The sequence below is a fragment of the Dacryopinax primogenitus genome (assembly GCF_000292625.1).
Source record: "Dacryopinax primogenitus strain DJM-731 SS1 chromosome Unknown DACRYscaffold_10, whole genome shotgun sequence".
NCBI lineage: Eukaryota > Fungi > Basidiomycota > Dacrymycetes > Dacrymycetales > Dacrymycetaceae > Dacryopinax > Dacryopinax primogenitus.
Window position 1 is genome coordinate 239,523 of NW_024467207.1, and position 20,073 is coordinate 259,595.

The window sequence follows — 20,073 nt, forward strand, 5'->3', positions numbered from 1 at the left end:
GCCCAAGGGTCGTTAGTCACGTGCAATGATGACTCGTTACGTGCAGAGTTTCTGCAGTATCACAGAAAAGCCTTTTGATCGGAATTCTGAGTACATAGAAGAAGTAACGCAATCGCAAAGTCGTAATAGTAAAAAGAATAAAAACAAGAGTCCGCATCGTTCGCTACACACCCGCTTCCTCCCTCGCAAGTCCCTCCCGCTCTCCCTCTCCTTCCGTCTGCTCCGGCAGAACAATCCTTCCCGCATCCGCCCTCCTCAGTCTTCCCCACGCAAACGCAGCGATCCACACAAGCGGGTAGAGGACAGCGAATAGGATTACGGCGATGAATACTGGGGTGGGCTTGGGCCGCGCCAGACCGACGGAGAGGACGAGCCAGGTGCCGCTTAGCGCTGTGGGCAGGTCTTTCAGTAGGGCGACTTCAATCAGTGCCAAGGACTGCATACAAGATTTAGATTATCATGCTTGGGAGGAAAAGGGGGGAGGTAAGAAGGACGCACGTTGAGACCGATTATGAACCCGAATGCGGGCCAGGCGTACTTGCCCCACTCAACATTCCCGCCTCCCTCAGGAGCATGGAGGTTATCGACCCAGCCAGCAGCTAGAAACACTCCCAGTGGCAGACCCTGCACAAGCGTTCCCATCACGAGCATGCGCATAGGGACGTGGATGAAGACGTAGTCCAAGGGTCGGCTGGTATGGGGCGGGTGCAGAAGGAGGGTGAGGAAGATTGATAGGAAAAGCAGAAGGGTGAGGGAGAGAAGAATGACGGATGTGACGAAGAATTCCAGTGCGAAGGCTATACTCCAGAAGGCTATCAGCCAGTTGGCGAGTACAAGTCGCAGGCCGACGCCGTGTACTATTGTAGCCTACCGCAACACATGAGTACAAGGTTTGCGTTGCAGTCGTGAAGGTGAGAACGCACCTTGGTTTCCTCCTTCCTAGCCATTACTAGCAGGATGCAGTATCCCACCAACCCGACCCAGAGTATAAGCCAATAAACGCCAACCATAACTCCCAGCGGGCTGACGGAAGTCGGATGATTCCTGCTAATCTCACCCATGGTCGGGCGGACGACAACAGCGCATACAAGTGTAGCTCCAATAGATACAAGCACCGATAGTGGGGTAAGGACTTGCAGGCGGATTAGGGCTAGTGCCTGCCTCACTAGAGGGTCAGACGTGGGGAGAATGGTGTTGGACATGAGGGGCGTGGACTCGTGCTGAGGGTGCTCGAGCTGGTCTTCGAGGAGCGGGGGCTCGCCGTTGTGTGCTGGAGGGTTGGTCGTCGTCGTTGTCGTGATGTGGTGATGTGGATGTTGTTGCTCGTGAGCTTGCCAGGGGTTGATGTCCTCCGACATGGAGAGTTGACCTGGACGTCGGGGCGCGACAATCATCGTCATTTCCGCCCTTGGTTCCGCTTCGGCTCCGACGCTCCACTTCCGCATCAAAAGTGGTGTATTATTTATTGTTGGTTTGGGCAAGTATATACAATGCTAAAATAATGTAAATGCAATTCCATAGCCGCTTCCCACATATGCTAACCCGTCCCGCCCATGCTAGCTGTTCACTTCCTCTTCTTCAATATGACAGCGAACATCTTCTTTGTCACACGCACCGAGGTCTTATTGGGCCGATACTCGTGCCTCTGCAGGCCGCCACTTCTTAGCCCTCCCGCAAAACTGGCCATCCTCGGGTATCGGGGGAGCACGGTCTGGTGAACCGGCGGCCGATCCATAACCTTGAATCGCTCACCGATATTGTTCTGCCGAGAAGGCGGGTGCTTGAATGTTTTCTCGGGTTCACCGTTGCGAGCGAGAAATTTCGAGCTAAGCATGTCTTTGTGCGCGCCACCGGGATTGAAGGAAAATAGAAGATCTCGCGGGTCGCTCAAGGTCTCAGTTATCGGAAGAGTTTTTGTGCCACTCGAAAATGTATCCCCTACTTGTGCGCTGGGTTCGACTTCCCCCATCTTCGGTCGCCCCGCTTTCTCCGGCTCTTCAAGTTCACGTGGCTTCTGCTCTTGCTGACTCCCGAACATGCCCAGAAATTCGAACAGGCGGGAGGACAGACCGTCAAAGAGAGGCACTGGAGCTGGTGGACTTCGAAGTTCCACTGCTTCAAAGGAATTGTTGGGCTGTGTAAAGATGGTGCTGGTCGTCCCCGGACCCGCGATGGATGCGAGAGTCTTAGAAGGCTCGCTGACGGGTGCTGGGTCCAACAACTCAAGTAAGGTACGTAGTCGGGACTCTGGTCGGGACTCCGTTCCTGCCTTCATGTCGGTCGTGGAAAACGATCCAGTGATCTCGGGACGAGTGCTAACTGGTGCAACAGACGACATTTCCGCAGTGGCCCCCGATGAAGTCAGCGGAGGTTTCGTCTTCGCTTGCGGCAAGCTCAACACGGCACGTGCGCGTCGCTTTCTGGTCCGCTTAGATGCCACCTTCTTTGATGGTAAACTTGACGGGACAGGGGCAGGGAGCTCAAATCCTTCTACAGCCACCGATTTCGACGCCAACTTATTCCCTTGGGACTTGCGGATGTGTCCTGAACGTTGGGCCCGATCCTTGAGTGACGGGAGAGCGTGATCTATCTTTAACAGATCTTTATTGACATTGATGCTGCTGGTGGGCGAGATCGGAAGGCGGCCTCCCAACACCGGGGAGTTAGGCGTGGATTTCGACAACCGCTTCTCCTCATCCACTTCTCGAATGGCTCGAGTTAATTCTCTGGCGAAGGCGGATTCGGCCACAGGTAATCTCTTGGACTGAGGTCTGCGTGTGATAGCCTGGGACGGTGTACTTCCCGGAGGGCTAAGCTCCATTTGGGCCAGGCGGCCGCCGAGTGTGTTGCTCTTCTTCATTCGTTGCTTATCGGAAGTAGACGGTTGGGGAGATACAGGAGCCGTAAGTGTTGACCCATCAGATTTCTCCCCATTCTGTCCTAGGTCCAAAACCAATTCGCCCGACAGATCGCTCACAAGTAACCTATCCAAGTGCCCAACGAACTCTGGCGCTGATCGAGATTTTGCCTTTGCTTTCTTCACTCTACGCCTGCGTCTTGATATTTTTGATTCAGCTTTGACCGGTTTGACAAGAAAATCAGGGTCGGTGACGAGATCTCGATCTGCTTTGGGAGATTGAATTCAATTTCCGGACCAGCTTGAAAAAAAATCTTACCTCGATCACGCTGTTGGATCAAGACAACGAGCTGTTCATGATACGACAACTGGCGAGGTTTGGGTGTTTCCTGGCTCCATCGTTTGCTTGATGAAGACTCGATCAAAGGTGACTCTCCGGATTTGTGTAGCGCTCTCTGCTCCACGTCTGCCAGGCAAGCTTCCGATCGTTGAGGCACAGAGACTGGTTCAGGGGTTGCCACATCTGGCTCTGGGGTCGTGTCGATGTACGGTATTTGAGTGGGGAGAGAGAGAGAAATGAAATGGTCGAATCCATTGCCATAACGTGTGGAGGTCGTATTTTCATCAGCAGAAACGTCGGAAAGGCCTGGTGTCGTACAGGAAGTGAGCTTGTTTGGAATGTCTGGTTGCCCTGCTTCCTGTGGAGAGATGGGTTCAGGTGAACTATTGGCGAGAAGGACGTTGGCGTCTGTGTTGGCAACTGGGTACAACATTTCATACTGGAGCGTACTAGGATCACGCGAAGTCGTCACAAGGTGGTATGCACGAGTCATCATGGGGGCATAAAGTCGTTGTAGGAAGTCGACTGCAACTTGGAACCCTCGGGATTCGTACATGGCACCAACGTAAGCTTCAAATGCATCGGCCTTCGAATGGGTTAGATGGATTCTATGATCGACAAATCAATGCTCTTACCACTGCCCATTCTCTTCTCCTTGGCCGCCGTGACAGCGATTTGTCAAGATTGTATGCCTTGCCGATGATGTCGAGGGCTTTGTTGGACTCCAGAAGCCTGAGGACACTGACAACACCATGAGGCTGAAGATGAGGATATTTTCGCCATAACATTGACCTGAGAGCCATGGTTATGACAGAGTCGCCGACTTGTGCAAGAACTCCATTATTATTGCGCTTATCATGGGACACAACATTCCGTTCGGCGTACTTGACGCTGACGAAAACCTATGACAAACCAGATCAGGGAACATCTCTGTAACGGATGAGTCGCTCGTACCTGCTTCAACAGCAACCGATCGGTTACTTCAGGGAGAGAAGGATATTCTAAAATTTCATTGACTTGATCAAGTCCCGCGAGCAGACCGGATTGCTGAGGGTCTGCGTATTCACTGGGTACCGCAGGGCTGCTCTGAAAAAATGATGGAATGAGCTCAGCTGATAGTGTGATATCACCATGTTGGACACCCACCGGCGAAGGCAATGAATGACTGTCGGAAGAATGGGTGTCCCCTGATTTCGCTTCTTTTTCATGGTCCGCCTTAGCCCCCTCAAGTGCACGTGCATATTTCTGGAGCAGCATTGTCCAGAGGTGCGTGCCGGTAAGCCTGCAGTACGGAAATAGTGCTCCTGTTTTCAGCAGGGGGCTTTCCAGAAGATCTTCCAGTCGAGTAGGACCTTTGTCCATGAGGAGCTTTGCCTGTGGCGAGAGAGCTTTTGGGTCATCGCTCACATGTGGAAAAGACGTTGAAGGGCCCGGAAGCGAGTTCTTTACCGAGGAGCGAAACTGTTCAGCACAGGAAAACAGTGTGGCCTTTCTTCCGTACTGCTCGCGCATGCGTCCCACGAAAACGCAAGTCGGAGGAGAATCGAGGTATGAGATGACCTCCTCTTCGATCTCCTTCAGTGCCAACGGCAGTCTCTCTCGTGTTCTCCAAGCCACTCGCTCCGAAATCGAAAGTATCCCACCACCCTCTGAGTAGCGCCCTCTGTCACTCCAGCGGTTGATGCTTCCATCTCTCTTCATTACACACTACACCTCCCGCGCACCGGCACAACGTCGTCGGGACTTCGTCTTCAAGTTCTTGGTCGTTGTTCGAGGAGAAAGTTCAACACTGTAGAAAAGAGAGCTGTTGCATCGCCGTAGAAAACCCAAAGACCACGGAGATGGTATTTGAAGCTTTCAAAAGGCTAGCTGTCCAGAGCTCTGGGCGTCGAAGAAAAGTCTACCGGTCAATAATCGAATCCCTTAGGCAAGTGATGCCTTTTTCCAAATTTCAGAGGCATTTGGTTCCGTTTTCTTAGTCAGCATCGAATATGTAAAAGGTCGGTCAGCGGCCATCAGTCCTTTGCTGGGAGAGCTGACAGCGGTCTCGTGTCGACGACCACGACCACGACCAAACGTCTCATTCAAGTTGAGGGCTCTCTCATTGCCACTCATTCACATCTCATCATGTCTGCACCGACTCGCGCGCAAATCCTCAACTTGTACACTGCGACTCTACGCACAGCTCGGACTTTCTCGTCATACAACTTCCGCAACTACTTCGTTCGCCGGACGAAAGAATCCTTCCGAAAGAACTCGGACGAGAGCGATCCCGCGAAGGTGTTAGAGCTGTACCAAGATGGATTGAAAGAACTCGAGGTGTTAAGGAGGGCAGCGGTCGTCAACAGGCTCTACGAAGGACCGAAGCTGGTGGTGGAGAAGGAGAGACTTGGACGTGCAGCAGGATTGGGGGGTGGAGGAGCAGGAATGGAAGCGAGCATTGGTGGTGGTGGGCAGCCAACAGGTTCTCAAAATGTTGCATGAAGGATGGGGAGATTGCGGATCTGGGCGAGAGCAAGTTTTTTGCAAGTCGTTTTGATGTAATGTGGTAGAAGCATTGTAGTGGTTGTCATGCATGTATCTCTATGGAATCACTCATTTTTATCTAGGATGTCTGATGCGGAGGTGATGTCCCATTCCATCTGAAAGAGCGTCGAGTGTACTGCTCTGAGGGTTAATGGGATATACGAGATGTGAGGGAAGACTGGAAGTGTTGTAGTACTGTAACACTCTTTGAATACAATACCTGGATGAATCACATGAATAGTCTACATAAGGTTAAAGCCGGACTGAACCTATTGTGCTAGTGCTCTCACTTATTCGTGTCATGTACAGGATAGTACGGCATAGTACGAGAGTCTAACCACCATGCAGGGTCGAAATGAAAACGATTTCATCCCCAGGCTTCAGTTCATAGTCCAGTTCTCCTTCCAGCTCCCAATCTGTATCGTTTACAAGCACGAGGATCCCCGGGCGTCTGCATTCATGCTTTAGTCAGTACATCGACGTAGCACGATGATATGCGTACACAGTCTCTCCATCCATAAACAGCTCCTTCCTATCAGTCAATAGGTTATCAGACATCCATCGTATGAGGTATCGGAGGTCTGCAGGCCGCTCTGGGTGTGTTCCAGATGACGGCGCGATTGCTGGAAGTGTGGTCACTTGGTTGCGCTTATTGGAGAACAGGACTTCAACTCCGCCCCTGGTTTACAAGCTCGTCAGCTCAATAGATTGATTCAGCTTATAAATCTCATACCCAAATGCAAGCTTGATTTCTATCGTCTTACCATCGCTCATTTTCGGCGGAGATCTTTCAAAATGAGATGCACATCAAGTCTAGAACTGTGCAAATTTCGGCATCAAACTGCAGTCGGCACAAGCGCCCATTGAAGTCCCTGTTCCCCAACAACGGCGTCATCAGCGCCCAGCTCCGAAATATCTCTCCTCACAACATGATGCCTTCATCATGGACCCTGTTCGCATTGTTGCATCGACGATATCTGACTTAACTAATAGCTACAACCTCAAATGTACCTTCTGAAGCAAAACTTCCGGATGAGCTGCGACGACCTCTTGCTGTTGCGTGCAAAGCAGCGGTGTTGAACCCGCCAGAGTGGATACAAGTCCCGCAAGAAACAGAGGTAGAAGACTGTTTTATGGTAATATGGTGGGATGTCGAAGGTCAGAAATGGCTGAAGGATGTTTGTGACTTGGTATGTTGACTTTGAGTCTGAACGCGACTGTATCCTTCGTTGACTGCAGATGCAGCTATTGGTCGACTGCGCTACCCTTCCACTGAAACCCACTGGCACAGACATTCACCCTTTACCTATCACTAGTCAAGACTCGCAACTTCATCTTGCTTCTGCTTTGCTCTCATACACGCTGTTCCCGCCCCCTTCTCACCTCCCATCCTCCATCCCCGAAAAAGCTGCAGGTTCAGTGAACTATCCCGCCTTTCAAAGAGCCTTCATCTCGCGTACTTTGTCCTTCCTACTAGTGCCTACCAAGACTCTGGTCGAGGCGGAACATGCAGCGAGCCTGCAGCTTATGTGGGAGCTTGAAAAGGCGAAGAAGCAGATGGACGAGAAGAGCGAGGCGGCCAGGAAGGCGAAGGAGGAAGGGTGGGGAGGTAAGTGGGGAAGATGGGCTGCCACTGGAGGAGGTCTCGTGGTGAGCTGAATGAATCATCTCTAATAATATTGTCCTGAGCTCCTAAGATCGGCGGAATCACCCTTGGTGTCACCGGAGGCCTGGCAGCACCAGCGCTTCTACCCCTTATCCCCTTCCTGTCCGTTGCTAGTGCACCAATTGTCTTGGGGACTCTGTTTGGCCTTGCTGGAGGTGGGTTAACTGGGTATCGCGTGCGAAATAGATGGGCTGGCGTGGAAGAGTTTGAGTTCAAGCAGATATTGGGCGGTCATGAGCGCGAGGCGCCGTCTTTGACAGTATGTATGCGCTCCCAACAGAAGGACATGCTCATGCTGAGGCTCTAGGCTACCATATTCATCCCTGGTATCGCACTGGAGAATGAAAATGAAACGCTCGATGCTTCGAGATCCACCCTCTCGTTAATCAAGCCATCGCGCGACGTCTTCCACCTCGTGCACTTGCCCAAAGTGATGCTTGAGACAGGCAAAGCCGTGCGCGGCTTCCTCACTTCTCAGGTACTGAGCAAGATCAAGGGAGAGATCATCAAGCCGACGGCGCTGCAAGCGGTCATAGCAGCTGTTTCATCGCCGATGAGCATATATGGGACGACCGGGACTATCGTGGATAATGCATGGGGTCGGGGATGCGTGAGTGACATTCATTGGCGGCGAACAAGATAATTGATGTCCTTGTGTAGGAGAAAGCACGGAAGGCAGGCGATCTGTTAGCAGATGTTCTTCGAGAAAGAGTACAGGGTGAGCGCCCAGTAATCCTAGTACCCCCTTTCTTCGCGTCAAGGATTTACTTATATAGCTCATCCTGTCTTGCAGATCGGCTATTCCTTAGGGGCTCTAACCCTCTTCCAAGCACTTCTACAGCTCGCGAATCCCTCGCCAAAGTCCGTGTTTACCTCCGGCGCATCGCCGAAACCATTGATCGATACCGCCATTCTTATCTCCATGCCTATGTCACCCTCGACCTCTGAGTGGGCACGTGCACGACAGTCAGTTGCCCGCCGTGTGGTCAACGCGTACAATGAGGCCGACCTAGTGCTTGCGAGTATTGGCAGGCTGGGAGAGGTCATAAGTGGTCGGGTAGGATGGGCAAGAATGGCAGGACTGTCGAAGGTGAACCGGGAAGCTGTGGAGGATGTGGATATGACGGATCTTTTGGATGGTATGCCTTTTATATCATCTGTACCCATTTTGCTCAATGCCTGCCATCAGGTCACTTTGAGATTCGTCGCAAGTTGCCCCTGATACTTGATCGGATAGGACTGGATAAATAATACAACTGTCACTCTGTGTTGTAGGCATTAAACAATACATCCGATAACAGGACCGTAAGTAGTCCATGCTACTTGTTGAATATGTAGAAAAGGATTGAAAACGCCCTTTTGGCTGAGATACGTAGCGTCAGCAACGTAGACGTTAGACTCACAGGTCCGACGATTCTCAGCGTCCATATGGATGAACGCTTTCATTCAATATTGTAAGCCATGCACGTGGTTGCCATGGGAACCTCACGTGCCAAGTGAGATCAGCGGGCGAGCCCCTCTCTTGCCGCCTGGTCTTCCAACCCAACTTCAACGCATACAATGGCGACATGACTCAAATTATCGCACACCGACTCTATCTCTGATGTAACCTGAGTTTCCCTGGTCCAGAATCTTCCAGCTGGATCTTGCCCATTAATCTCTGCACCCGTGGTAAATGCACAACAACCCTGACTGGCGTTGAGGTGATCGTCCCTGTTCACCTTCAATCCGATCCAGAGATCGGATAGATGTCATCTGGCATCTTGCAGACAGCGACCTGCCCTATCCCGCGGCATCATTGACCACTCACAGTGGATCATCCAGGATTGGAAACCAATCAAATCCAGAACACACTGGGACCCATCCCCCACAAGTAGCGACGGGACTGACTTCAGGATTTACACTGGCCATCAACCGCTTCCTGTGGATGGGATAGATGAAGATACCCTTAATGTCGCCATCAGGAGCTTGATCATCGCCCCGCCTTCCTCAACAAGGGTCGATGTCCGCTGCTCAAGTTGGTGGAGCATATTCTTTTGAGCCCGACCGACGAATTGAAATACGCAGGTCACGTTGCCACCGGCAATTGTTCTTCTGGGAGATTGTATGTACTCCGGCGATGCTAGTGGCACCCTCTGCGATGGTCGGTACGCCTTCTTCATTCCAATCGACTCGCAGATCCTCAGGGGTCACCGGAGCAAGGACCTCTGCAGATCCGGGCGATCTACGTGTCCGCAGCCCCTTCTACAGTGTCTATTCTGTGTGCTGATCAATTGATTTAGTACTCCTACATTGCGATTGTCACTGATCTGGATCTCTGATCTGGCGGTTGTTGCACTGGGACAGACTTCCTCTACAGCGCATTGCCCTTCATCGAGTATCATGGGACCTCGCCCGAGCATGGTTGGCGGCCGCATGGTATGGAACCGTTCCGGGGATAATCAATCACCGATTCGAGCGCTGCCGTCAGAAGTTCCAGTACCCATTTGGCTCTCGTTCCAACTTTCCAACTTAGATGGCTGGTCGACGGCCTAGAATGCTACCGAAATAGCCACACCGGCAAGGCACCCTTGTGTTCGTCCGATACTTCGTCAATCAGATGCAGGTGGCTTTTCCAGAACCTGTGACGAACTCCTGGCTCTCTTCAAGGTTTAGTGGGAAGGCTTGTATTCACCACAACGAGGGTCCAGCCGTATAAGGCTGGAGTGATCCGAATAGTGAAGAATATCGAAGCATATTGAGGCGGGGCGTTTCCAGGCAATTGCCAATTTGAGCGCTGACACTGGTGAATCTGGTCACGAGCCCCCAAAAAGCCAGCCCTTGCGGTGTTGCAACTTGACTCGGGATTCTCTACATTATACTCCCGAACGGGGCATTGTCGAGCGGCTCACATGGTCAGAATCGTTGTGGGATTTACAGGACAAGTGGCCCTGTAGACGTACATAAATACGGCTCCTTCGACACCAGTTAGTCCCTCAGGCCCCAGCCCCGTCCGGAAACCAAGTTGAACCGAGTCTACTTTCACACAGTCAGTGTTGAGCTATTCTATCTGTCTACTTCCTCTGATACTGCAATAGATGAATAACAATTACTCTGAATCGTGGAGGAACGAGAGCAAGCACGCGTTCAAGCTGTTCTTGGCCGATATCCAGGCCCCAGGCCATCACGATCTCCCTCTCTCCGACTTCGTTCTGCAGCCAGACAAGGACTACACTCTGTCTTGGACCTGCCCGCCTCCCAATGGCGACGGGGCAACATCTGGGTATCTACGCTTTTGGTCCGTCCCTAGCGATGGGACGCCGGGAAGCGGCATGACGTTCGGTGTCAAGATTGAGGAAGACTTCGTGATGGGCAAACCTAAGTCGTCTCGCGTTTTCATTTACGTCGGCTCGCCCACCGGCAATCCGAACGCCTGGACGGACGTAACTGAAAAGCTCGCGCCGGAATACAGCTTCCCCGTCAAGGGACCGTCCTTCATTGAGAGTTATGAGGTTACCATCCAGCGGCTGCTTGGTCCGGTCCGTCTTCCTCCCCCGCGCGTGGTCTTCCAAGTCTGACTTTCATTCGCAGAGGTTCGGCGTCAGCATAACCATCAAGACTCTGTATACTGAGTTCGTCTGAATGGTCCCCATCCACATTCTAAGCTAACAAAGAACCTAGGTGATTCTGGATCCGAAAGATAGCTCCCTCGATGCATCGATGTTCCGTTCATGTGTCGGCTTTATGTGTACCGCGTTTGCAAATATGAGAAAAAGGTGCACGAATGAATCGATTTTGATGGTCTGTGATTGGTGATACCACCTCCCGCGCTTGATACAGTCCTTTTACAGCGTAGTGTCCTTGATGAACTGTCATTGGACCTCGCCTGAACATGGCTGACGGCCGCACAGAATGGGGTAGTCCGGGAATATATAAACACCGCTTCGAATGCTCTCGCCGGAATTTAATGTATAAACAGCACGAATTTGGCAATACGAAGCTCTGCAATACCAGAATAACGATCTTCCTCCATCACAACGCACTGGTTTCTCATTGCACGCCGAGATCGATAGGACTGGACACAAGAAACCAGATGGAGGTCTTCCAGTCTGCAATCAGGATTCTCCGTCCCCACCGTAAACCATATATTTGGAAGTCACATTTTCGGTCACCATAATGTAGGGCATACACGTCCATCAGCCGTATAAAAGACAGCGTCCAGGTCAACACTCGCTTGCTCCTTGGTACCCACTAATTCCTCTACAAACCGAACTCCGTCAAACCTCCCTTCGCACGGTCAGCATTGAGAGTTTCCAAGAACATAACTCGTCTGATACTTCGATAGACGAATTACACCGACTCTGAAGTTCGGAAGAATGAGAGCCAGTACCCCTTCAAGCTGTTCTTGGCTGATATCTAAGCTCCCGGTGCAGGAGCCCTCCCTCCAGCCAGCTTCGTCCTACAGCCTGACAAGAGCTACAGTCTGTCCTGGATCTTTCCGCCGCCACATGGAGACGGGACGACATCTGGGTATCTACAATTTTGGTCCTCCCTGCAAATGAGATGCCCGGGAGCGAGCTGACTTCCAGGGTCAAGATTGAGCAAGACTTTGAGAAGGGAGAACCGAAGACCTCTGAATTTTCACTTACGTTGGCTCGCCCACCGGCAATCAAAACTCCTGGACAGACGTCACTGACAAGCTCTTGCCAGGATTTCACTTGTCGGTCAAGGAGAGGGTCTTGTAGAGAGCTATGGAGTAATCATTCACCGGCTGCTTGGCGCGGTCTGTGTTCTCTTATCAAGTCTGGCCTTTCAAATATGACGTCCAGCTGTAGAGGTTTGGCGTGGGAATCCCTCTCAAGACGCTGGACCTCAGTTCGTGTGCGTTCATTTGAGTTTCTGTCGTCCCTATTCTAAAATAATCCGCACTATGGTGATCTGTGAAGGCAACTGTAAGTCGGCTTGGTGCATATTCTCCCTTTGAATACAGGATATGGCAGCTCAGGAAAGGACCAATTTTTAATATGTACCATTGCAAGTACCAGTCGGTAAATGCATACCTGTTCATATGATTGCAGGTAAAGTGAAGCCCTCTGACCGGTGGAGATCGCATTATGAAGAGCACGCGATGCTTGATTTGGTTCAAAGCAGTATTTCGACCATATGATCGACCCATCGTCATGTCGGTTGTAGTGGCTATCGACTTTGTTCTCCCACATCCATCAGAGCGACTCTCATTTTCCCGTTCATGTGACCATTACCTAAACCTGTCAGGTACAATGGATCTAGGTCAGGGTCTCCAGGAATGTGATGCCCCTCCCAAACCAGATGCAGTCTTACACGTCACCCCAGACTCCACGCTCGCATAATGCTTATCCGTTTAAACGACCGTTGGATTACCTATGTAAATGATACAGCAGTAGGAAGAAGATATCGACAATTGCACTTAAGCAAGTGAGGAATCGGTGGATGCCTTTCTGTCCAGCTTGGGCATTGTGGCGGTTTTGGCACCGAGTTCAATCTCACTGGCATGATGATCCCCATAAGTGGTCGTTTCGACCGAAACGATAGGGAAGGCACCCGGCGTTCGTCGACCATAAGAAGTGACGTGGGCCTCCCCGCTGTTGGCACCAAATACACCGTTGCGTGGGAGCGAGTGCGGTCCATTGCCTGCGCTGTAAGCCTTGCTTGATGTAACGCCGACTTGGATGGAAAGGATGATGACCGTAGGAACAATGCCCTGCAATGTGCAGCAGTCAGTGGCTGGGGGAAGAGTAAAGATACTTTGAACGTACAAAAAGCTGAGGCATAAGCTCAAACATGATATATATGGCCTGCATATTGACGGTGCCTGCGAACGCAATCTGGAAAGTGGCAAACTCGATGATCTTGGCCAGAGTGATGGCAAGACCGGATTCGATAATGAGAGTGATGGCAGCTAGAGATCGAGTACCAGCACCAGTACCAGCCATGAGCTTGTTTGTGGTGCGGGAGATCCACCTAGATCGAGGGGTCAGAACCCGAAATATGTTTAGAACGGCACACTCACCATATTCGACCAGCAGTCAAGCTGGTCACAAGAATGTTAGTTGCCAGCGATATTGAGAACATGGCAGTGCCCCATGGCTTGATGGATGTGTCGGTCGTGAGATCGGGAGACAGATATTTTCCGATAGCAACATAACCCGCGACTGCAATACGCTGTAAGTAACGCTTGTCAGTGGCTCGAGGGATCACTTACTCGCTTCACCGACGACCATGAGGATTGGGAAGGCAACAACCACCCACTTCTTCCTCCACACGATCCAGCAACGCCAGACAATCACGCTGTCGCCAATGATCAACTGTGCGATGAGAACTGTCAGTGGACGTTTTCGATGGGGTTCCATCTTCGACGCACGCTCGTGATGTACAAGAAGTCTTTAGCAACGTTGATCTTGAGAGCAACGTTGGAGAAGAAGTAAATGCGAGGCAGGCCGGAGTCTGTGAACACGAAGCCCTGGATAAGGCGGACAAAGTCGAGCGTAATATGGCAAGTAGCCAAAACATAACTTGTTCATCTCAGTTCGTGATCCTCCGCATCATAATGTTCACGCACAGAGAGATGAGCGCAGCCAGTTGCACAGGATGTAATTGCCCGTGGTTGAAAACAAGCCATAGGCAAAGACCAAATAAAACACCGTAGACACCTATTGACCGCCCAGCTCAACATCCAGGAATCCAGGAGAAACGAGTTGCCTACCCCAGAGAACCGCTGAACACCAGCTACCTACAAGGTAGGCGTAGTCAATGGGAAAGTCTGCCATCTCCTTCTCAGTTTGCACAGCGCAAGGAGTTGTTACGGAGATCCGACAACACGGGGAACCGATAGGCAGCAGTTCTTCCAATATTTATACCAGCACTGCAGAGATTAGGCGATGTCTGTATGCGATCGGAAACGCCATGTTGAAGCAGTTCCGTCGGGTACGGGAAGTGTGGTCCAACAGCAAAGGTCGTAGCCGCCAATTGGCTTCTATCTTTACATTACGGAAGCTCCAGGCGCGCGAAGGAGAGAATGCTGCGAGGTTGAGGCACCAGGACGCGCTCAAGGTTTAACAAACCTTCTCCGACTTGTACGTCACGCGCGTGGGAAATTGCGCACAAATCACCCTCAAATTTGGTCGGGGTGGAAAACAACTCCAACCGTTGCCGTGCCGATCCGATAGAGGTATGAGAGACATAGATGGCAACAGCTGCATATGCAGTCGCAAGCCAAGCGTGACGAAGAAATTTGCCAGAGCTCAAGTTGCTATCGAATTTGCACAGGGTGGTCAACGCATATCTAGAGTCTGAGAGGGCTTAGGGAGGAGGCAGAATATGGACCCCCAGCCCGTCGGATACAAACTTCGGTCCCGGGCGCGATGCCGTGCTTCGAAAAGGGTCCGAGATTCTTCCGCATGGTTCATATGAGGGCTATCATCAATAAATTACTCGTAACCGGGAGATTGGTGTAGACATTCCTTGATTATTCTCTTGCCTCTCAATAATTGGTCTCGGGACACTCTCAATTTACATCCTCTAAGCTATCCTGACGTCTTCGCGGCCTGCGCCCACATGGAATGTTGTCCCTCAGCTCCTGGACCGCTTGCCGTAATGTGTTAAAAACCTCGATCGTCTTGCCCCGGGGTCACAAGTCGCGGAGTCAAGAAGAAGATTTGAACTGTCGCTTGTATTCTCACCTCAGCACCCTGACGACATTGAGTCGTTGTATCGTCCCTGATGGCCCATTTCTCTCATTTGAGTGAGAGTTGAAAAGGCCCAACACTCTCACCTCTCTCTCCTTGATACCCCCCTTCATAGATGCTCTATCTTCCCCTCCTGGCAGGCGTGGCACTCCTGGCCGTATGGCTGTTCACCCGCAAAAACAAGAAGAGCAGGCTGCCACCTGGTCCCCCTGGAGTTCCCATTCTCGGCAATGTCCTTGATCTGCCGTCCAAGCTCATGTTTCTCAAGTTCGACGAGTGGAGGGAACAGTACGGCGAGATCATGTGCCTCAACCTCGCTGGCACCAGGTTGGTTGTCGTTAACTCGGTGACGGCCGCTGCAGATATCCTAGAGAAGCAGTCGGCGGTGACCTCAGGGCGACCGAGGATGGTGATGGCCGCTGAGATCATGTGCGGCAGCCTGATCCCTGCCTTCATGACTTACGGACTTCCGTACGCATTCCTCATTGATACAACGGAGTTTCGTCTCATACTTCTTCTAGATGGCGTCGATTTCGCCAGGCTTCTCATCAAGTCTTCAACATTCGTGCCAGCCAGGCTTTCTGGCCCATGCAAGAGCACGAGTCTGAGCTCCTCATTCGGGGTCTGTTCGAGGATCAGTCTCATCTTGAGAGGCATCTATCACGTCTATCAACGTCAGTGACCTGGCGTTTCCTATACGGTGGTCCAGCCATCCGTGATCCTGACGAGGACAAAGTCAAGGTCATGAACAAGTTCGTCCTCAGCGTTGCTAGTGCGGCTCAACCGGGTGCTTCGATCGTCGACATTTTCCCATTCCTCAAGCCGCTGCCGACTTGGGTTGCAAGCTGGAAGAAAAACGGCCTGGAGTTTTTCAAAGAGAGCGATGTTTATTTCATGGATCTGTTCCATCAAGCTGCTAATCACAAAGTACGTGATACTCCAGCCACGCTGCGCATATTCGCTGACGTGCATCATAAGGAGGAAGCCTCGTTTGTGAACTCCTCGCTCCAGGTAGCTGCCGAGTTTGGCATTCCCGATCAAGAAGTTGCCTGGGCTGCAGGTGGGCACTTTGCTGCTGGGGTTGAAACCGTGAGTTACACGACCCAACAAGTTCGTCCCTGACATTTGAGCCCTTCAGACCGCCACCGTGCTCATGCACTTCATCAAAGCGATGATCCTGTATCCAGAGGCATGCAAAAAAGGACAGGAGCAAGTTGACCAAGTCTGCGGTAATCGCATCCCCAAGTTTTCCGACAGGGATCAGTTGCCTTACGTCTTCGCCATGGTCAAGGAGATTCTTCGCTGGCGCCCTCCTGTTCCTTGCGGTGTACCTCATGCAGCTACTGAGGTAGGGACTTCATCTCCGGTCTCGTTTGGTGTGTACTAACAGAGTACAGGATCTGACGTATGGGCCGTACTTGATCCCCAAGGGCGCCATCATCATGGACAACATTTGGTATGTGACCCCATCGTTGTCTCAAGCGTTTCCTCTGATTTCCTGAAAGGGCCATGTCGCGGGATCCATCTGTTTTCCCGGACTACGACACGTACAATCCCGATCGCTATCTTACTCCCGACGGGCAAGTTCGTGTCAGCCCGAACCCCGTTGACGAAGTGTACGTGTACAGTCACGGCCGTCGCATCTGTCCCGGAAGAGACATTGCGAACCACAGTCTGTTCATCGATGCTGCTGCCCTCCTGTGGGCATTTGACTTTGAAAAGGCGAAGGGTCCAGATGGAAAGGAGATCACTCCGGGAACGATGGACTTCGTTGACAATGGCCTTGCTGTGTATGTCCCATGGTATCCCACTTTCGATTAGACTTCACTAATGCCTATTTTTAGTCAACCGGCGGAGTACCCGTATCATCTGAAACCCCGCCGAGCCAATCTTGACGAGTTGGTTGCTCATTTTTAAATGGACATGCCTGCCCAGCGTTTGTGCGGGACTGTTTTGGTATCTGGATTTATTGGTGCATATATTAACAACATGCGGTTTTCTTACATGCAGTTTTCATGCGGTTTTCCTACGATTTGTTCTTGGATTTGCCATTAGATATGGAATTGTATCATCGTTTTAGAAACGGACGGCCCGGAGGATCTGAAAGGCACAGCTTCGGGAGAGCCGGTCGTATTGAGCCGTATTCTCTCCAATATTGGTCAGCTTTTCAAGCTGACCGTACAGGCTTACCCGGGAGGTATTCGACTTAATCTTCAAATTCGGGCGGCTGCATGGGGAAGAAGGCGGGGAGCTGAATTCCCAACGGAAGAGTATCCACGCTTCCGCCAATCCTGGTCTTCTGCTTCTTTCGATAGACCACAACGAAGAATCTGCGGCTTCTCTCTGAAAGGCTCCGTAAAAACATAGTTGATATTTATACGGTTTCCTGATGACTATGGGGACGAGAGATGTGTCGGCATCCCCGGTCCGGAGCTGTCTGTTTCCAGCATTTCTTTTTACCTCTGAGAACGCATGGATATCCTCTTGCTTCGAGCCAAAAAATGGGTGGGCTCTGCGGCCCAGGCTGTCGAGTTCTCGAGCACACACGCAGGAACGTTCCCTCGAACCTCTGGTCACGAAGCACTCGGGCTTGGACTCAGACTCGGAGGTGGCCCGTGCCCCTGGGCCAGGCTCTCGAAGGCCTAGCCTGAGAGGGAGGGATCTTCAGTTGGCTCTACTGGCATTGGTACAGGTTCGGGCTCGGGTAGGCCGCGAGCAGAGCAGCGAGCAGCAGCAAAAACGAGCAGCAAAATGGCTCCCTTCCCCCTCCCTGCTCTTAGACAGGCCAAGGCAAGCAGGACTGAGGACCAAGACTGGGACCAAAGACTAACAGACTGTTCGATCTACATGTATTACTCAACGTGATCAAAGTGATCAAAGTGATCTAGTTGTACACTCAGGAAAACGAAGTCTAAAAAACGGTATTCAGGTATTCTGGACTTTGGGTACTTTGAGGTATGTCTCGAACGACAGCGAGTGCGAAAGCGAAAGCGTGCGCGAGGGCGTCTGCTGGTTGTTGGCTGGATGCTGCTGGTCGACGGATAGCAGATAGCGCATGTCGAAAGGATAAAAATACAGTTTTGCGTCTCCCCCCCTCCCGCTCATCCCCTACTCTTCCTCCTCTTCTCCCCATACTCAATAGCGCCATACCACCCCCCCCCCGCCAACGTCAGTCCAATCCCCAAAAGGTTCATAGGCGTAATAGTCAGATCAAATATCAGCACCGCCAAAACGATCGTCAGCACTTGCTTAACGTTCGCAGCGACTGTCATCGTTAAAGGCCCAGTGCGTTTGTTGGCTGTGAAGCTGACGACGTTTAAGCCGAAAGCTATGATCCCGTTGAATAGGAGTGCAAGGGCGCGTGGGCGGGTCATCTCCGTCGCTCCGAATACACGGACTCGTTCCAGTTCTCCAGATGTGTAGGCGTACAGTACACACTGGACAAAGGCTAGGGGCGACATACGTAGCAAGAGGTCAAGCGGGTGAAGCTGGGGTGCTCTGAAGCTCGACAGGGAGAGGGAGAGGGGAGGGGAGAGTTTGGCTAGCTTGCGGAGGGAAGCGACTGACCAGCTTCTCTGATGTTTCTGTCCTCTACCTTGGGCGTGCGTGTGGGCGTGCGTGTGCGGGGCGTGTTGAGGTAGGTTTGGAGTAGGCGGGGATTGGAGAAGGTTTGTTACGATCGTCTTACACGCTGCTAGGAAGGTGCCTAGGAGTGTGAGTACCAGGCCCCAGGTGGTGAAGTAGTAGTCTCCGTAGGTTGCGAACCCTACGCCTGCGACGACCGGTAGGAGGGAGAGGAGCTTGAGCTGACTTGGCGGGCCGCGCGAAGGGAGGAGCGTTGCCGCCAGCGCGATGGTGAATAATGGAGTTGCGGCGCGGACGACTTGATGGAATGGGACTGTTACTAGCTGGAGGGAGATGTTGGACACGGCGATGTTGACTGTGTAGAGGATGCTGAATGCGCCCAGGGTGAGCGTTTCCGCTCGGGTCAATGGCTGGGGCTTGAAGTACCCTAGTTCTAGAGCGATCCAGCAGCCGATACTTCCACAGAGCGCGTGGACAGCGGTAAGCGTGTACGGAAAAGGGAACTTGACGAGCACGCCTTTGTTGTACAGCGTCAAGCCGAGGTTGAACGCGAAATAGAGAGCGAGCCAGGCGGCGGGCGTGTCGAGCGAGCGGGCGAGCGTGGTGGGAGGCCTGTACTTTTCTGCTATGATGGCGCTGAGTGAGCGGGATGATTCTGGTGCTGGGGAGACGGAGCGGGAGGGGATGGGGATGGGGATGTGTAGCGCGTGCGGTGCTTGCTGCGAGATAGGGGCAGGGGGGAGCAGCGCCGTCGCTGTCGTTGGGGAAGGAACGGAGCTCGTGGTAGACGGTTCTGGGCTCGGGAAGAAGGCGGAGCTTGGTGGGACAGAACTCGGTGCTGGCGTTGGGTAGACAAACAGTTTCTCGCTATTGCTATAACTCGGGGGGAGAGCGGTGTGTGGTTCATCAGGCTCATACCTGGGGAGCTGGTGCTTCGAGGGAAAGGAGTAGTCCGAGTCCTGTACAGGGAGTTGGAAACCGAGTGGGGAAACGAAAGTTTCTTTCTCCTTTTCGGATGACTTGTCTGCCCATTGCTGGGGAGTGTCCATCTCCGCGTCGCTGTGGTCGCTGTCCGGGGGAGTGGGCGGCCTGGGGTGAGAGCGGGTAGGAGTGCGAGATGGAGAGTAGGTGAAATGAGGTGGGCGTCGTCGTGTTGGTGAGAGGGGGAGAGGGCGTGCTGATAGTGAAGGGAGCATTGTGTTATAAGAAGGGAGGGAGAGTACGGTATGAATACGTCTTTGTGTGGTGTTATGCGAGTAAGAGTGGCCGATCAAGTGTAGAATGGGGAGAAGAGGGGATCGCTGACCTTTCCAGTGTTTGGGTGTAGAGTGTTTATAGAGAGTAGTGGGAATGTTATGTGTTTACTCTGTGACAATAAACACATCCAGCAGGTGCA

The 20,073-nt window shown here is 52.1% G+C and overlaps 8 protein-coding genes across 8 annotated transcripts; 3 read left to right on the plus strand and 5 right to left on the minus strand.

Annotated features, from left to right (window-relative positions):
* Positions 1-80: 80 nt before the first annotated feature.
* Positions 81-1,298, minus strand: DACRYDRAFT_67205 (uncharacterized protein). The gene is made up of 3 exons (XM_040775839.1): positions 924-1,298; positions 499-867; positions 81-436 (listed from the first exon to the last, which is right to left on the minus strand). The coding sequence occupies exons 1-3, from the start codon at positions 1,200-1,202 to the stop codon at positions 164-166; spliced, it is 921 nt and encodes a 306-aa protein (XP_040628223.1). The 5' UTR covers positions 1,203-1,298; the 3' UTR covers positions 81-163.
* A 170-nt stretch (positions 1,299-1,468) lies between these two features.
* On the minus strand, positions 1,469-5,048 carry DACRYDRAFT_22504 (uncharacterized protein). The gene is made up of 5 exons (XM_040772834.1): positions 4,344-5,048; positions 4,152-4,283; positions 3,833-4,099; positions 3,177-3,783; positions 1,469-3,123 (listed from the first exon to the last, which is right to left on the minus strand). The coding sequence occupies exons 1-5, from the start codon at positions 4,896-4,898 to the stop codon at positions 1,565-1,567; spliced, it is 3,120 nt and encodes a 1,039-aa protein (XP_040628224.1). The 5' UTR covers positions 4,899-5,048; the 3' UTR covers positions 1,469-1,564.
* A 184-nt stretch (positions 5,049-5,232) lies between these two features.
* DACRYDRAFT_22505 (uncharacterized protein) lies at positions 5,233-5,799 on the plus strand. Its single transcript, XM_040772835.1, has one exon. The coding sequence runs from the start codon at positions 5,325-5,327 to the stop codon at positions 5,679-5,681; it is 357 nt and encodes a 118-aa protein (XP_040628225.1). The 5' UTR covers positions 5,233-5,324; the 3' UTR covers positions 5,682-5,799.
* A 257-nt stretch (positions 5,800-6,056) lies between these two features.
* Positions 6,057-6,401, minus strand: DACRYDRAFT_53235 (ubiquitin-related modifier 1; the record flags this gene model as incomplete). The annotated part of the gene is made up of 2 exons (XM_040775158.1): positions 6,057-6,174; positions 6,226-6,401. Coding segments are annotated over 2 exons (294 nt in total), but the record flags the coding sequence as incomplete, so codon positions are not given.
* Positions 6,402-10,599: 4,198 nt separating this feature from the next.
* Positions 10,600-11,168, plus strand: DACRYDRAFT_95005 (uncharacterized protein). The gene is made up of 3 exons (XM_040777259.1): positions 10,600-10,907; positions 10,960-11,000; positions 11,050-11,168. Exons 1-3 carry the CDS (start codon positions 10,701-10,703, stop codon positions 11,051-11,053), a joined length of 252 nt encoding a protein of 83 aa, XP_040628227.1. The 5' UTR covers positions 10,600-10,700; the 3' UTR covers positions 11,054-11,168.
* A 1,593-nt stretch (positions 11,169-12,761) lies between these two features.
* DACRYDRAFT_22507 (uncharacterized protein) lies at positions 12,762-14,479 on the minus strand. The gene is made up of 7 exons (XM_040772836.1): positions 14,111-14,479; positions 13,967-14,057; positions 13,769-13,919; positions 13,610-13,712; positions 13,418-13,559; positions 13,164-13,368; positions 12,762-13,108 (listed from the first exon to the last, which is right to left on the minus strand). The coding sequence occupies exons 1-7, from the start codon at positions 14,172-14,174 to the stop codon at positions 12,815-12,817; spliced, it is 1,050 nt and encodes a 349-aa protein (XP_040628228.1). The 5' UTR covers positions 14,175-14,479; the 3' UTR covers positions 12,762-12,814.
* Positions 14,480-15,227: 748 nt separating this feature from the next.
* Positions 15,228-17,116, plus strand: DACRYDRAFT_79906 (cytochrome P450). The gene is made up of 7 exons (XM_040776418.1): positions 15,228-15,563; positions 15,614-16,019; positions 16,071-16,181; positions 16,231-16,440; positions 16,490-16,548; positions 16,598-16,882; positions 16,937-17,116. Exons 1-7 carry the CDS (start codon positions 15,349-15,351, stop codon positions 17,007-17,009), a joined length of 1,359 nt encoding a protein of 452 aa, XP_040628229.1. The 5' UTR covers positions 15,228-15,348; the 3' UTR covers positions 17,010-17,116.
* A 1,077-nt stretch (positions 17,117-18,193) lies between these two features.
* On the minus strand, positions 18,194-19,726 carry DACRYDRAFT_79910 (TPT-domain-containing protein; the record flags this gene model as incomplete). Its single annotated transcript, XM_040776419.1, has 2 exons — positions 18,194-18,633; positions 18,781-19,726. The coding sequence occupies 2 exons, from the start codon at positions 19,724-19,726 to the stop codon at positions 18,194-18,196; spliced, it is 1,386 nt and encodes a 461-aa protein (XP_040628230.1).
* Positions 19,727-20,073: the final 347 nt, after the last annotated feature.

What these genes read in the sequence shown, in the direction of transcription:
- DACRYDRAFT_67205 (XM_040775839.1), bottom strand. Translation starts at nt 1,202, where the DNA reads ATGTCCAACACCATTCTCCCCACGTCTGACCCTCTAGTGAGGCAGGCA. An exon ending in CTAGGAAGGAGGAAACCAAG is followed by an intron (nt 868 to 923) that starts GTGCGTTCTCAC and finishes GTGTTGCGGTAG; the next exon opens with GCTACAATAGTACACGGCGT. An exon ending in GGTTCATAATCGGTCTCAAC is followed by an intron (nt 437 to 498) that starts GTGCGTCCTTCT and finishes TCTTGTATGCAG; the next exon opens with TCCTTGGCACTGATTGAAGT.
- DACRYDRAFT_22504 (XM_040772834.1), bottom strand. Translation starts at nt 4,898, where the DNA reads ATGAAGAGAGATGGAAGCATCAACCGCTGGAGTGACAGAGGGCGCTAC. An exon ending in ATCGGTTGCTGTTGAAGCAG is followed by an intron (nt 4,100 to 4,151) that starts GTACGAGCGACT and finishes GGTTTGTCATAG; the next exon opens with GTTTTCGTCAGCGTCAAGTA. An exon ending in GGAGAAGAGAATGGGCAGTG is followed by an intron (nt 3,784 to 3,832) that starts GTAAGAGCATTG and finishes ACCCATTCGAAG; the next exon opens with GCCGATGCATTTGAAGCTTA.
- DACRYDRAFT_22505 (XM_040772835.1), top strand. Translation starts at nt 5,325, where the DNA reads ATGTCTGCACCGACTCGCGCGCAAATCCTCAACTTGTACACTGCGACT.
- DACRYDRAFT_95005 (XM_040777259.1), top strand. Translation starts at nt 10,701, where the DNA reads ATGACGTTCGGTGTCAAGATTGAGGAAGACTTCGTGATGGGCAAACCT. An exon ending in TCCAGCGGCTGCTTGGTCCG is followed by an intron (nt 10,908 to 10,959) that starts GTCCGTCTTCCT and finishes TTTCATTCGCAG; the next exon opens with AGGTTCGGCGTCAGCATAAC.
- DACRYDRAFT_22507 (XM_040772836.1), bottom strand. Translation starts at nt 14,174, where the DNA reads ATGGCAGACTTTCCCATTGACTACGCCTACCTTGTAGGTAGCTGGTGT. An exon ending in GTGTTCAGCGGTTCTCTGGG is followed by an intron (nt 14,058 to 14,110) that starts GTAGGCAACTCG and finishes GGCGGTCAATAG; the next exon opens with GTGTCTACGGTGTTTTATTT. An exon ending in AGCTTATGCCTCAGCTTTTT is followed by an intron (nt 13,109 to 13,163) that starts GTACGTTCAAAG and finishes TGCACATTGCAG; the next exon opens with GGCATTGTTCCTACGGTCAT.
- DACRYDRAFT_79906 (XM_040776418.1), top strand. Translation starts at nt 15,349, where the DNA reads ATGTTTCTCAAGTTCGACGAGTGGAGGGAACAGTACGGCGAGATCATG. An exon ending in TTCATGACTTACGGACTTCC is followed by an intron (nt 15,564 to 15,613) that starts GTACGCATTCCT and finishes TACTTCTTCTAG; the next exon opens with ATGGCGTCGATTTCGCCAGG. An exon ending in TTGCTGCTGGGGTTGAAACC is followed by an intron (nt 16,182 to 16,230) that starts GTGAGTTACACG and finishes TGAGCCCTTCAG; the next exon opens with ACCGCCACCGTGCTCATGCA.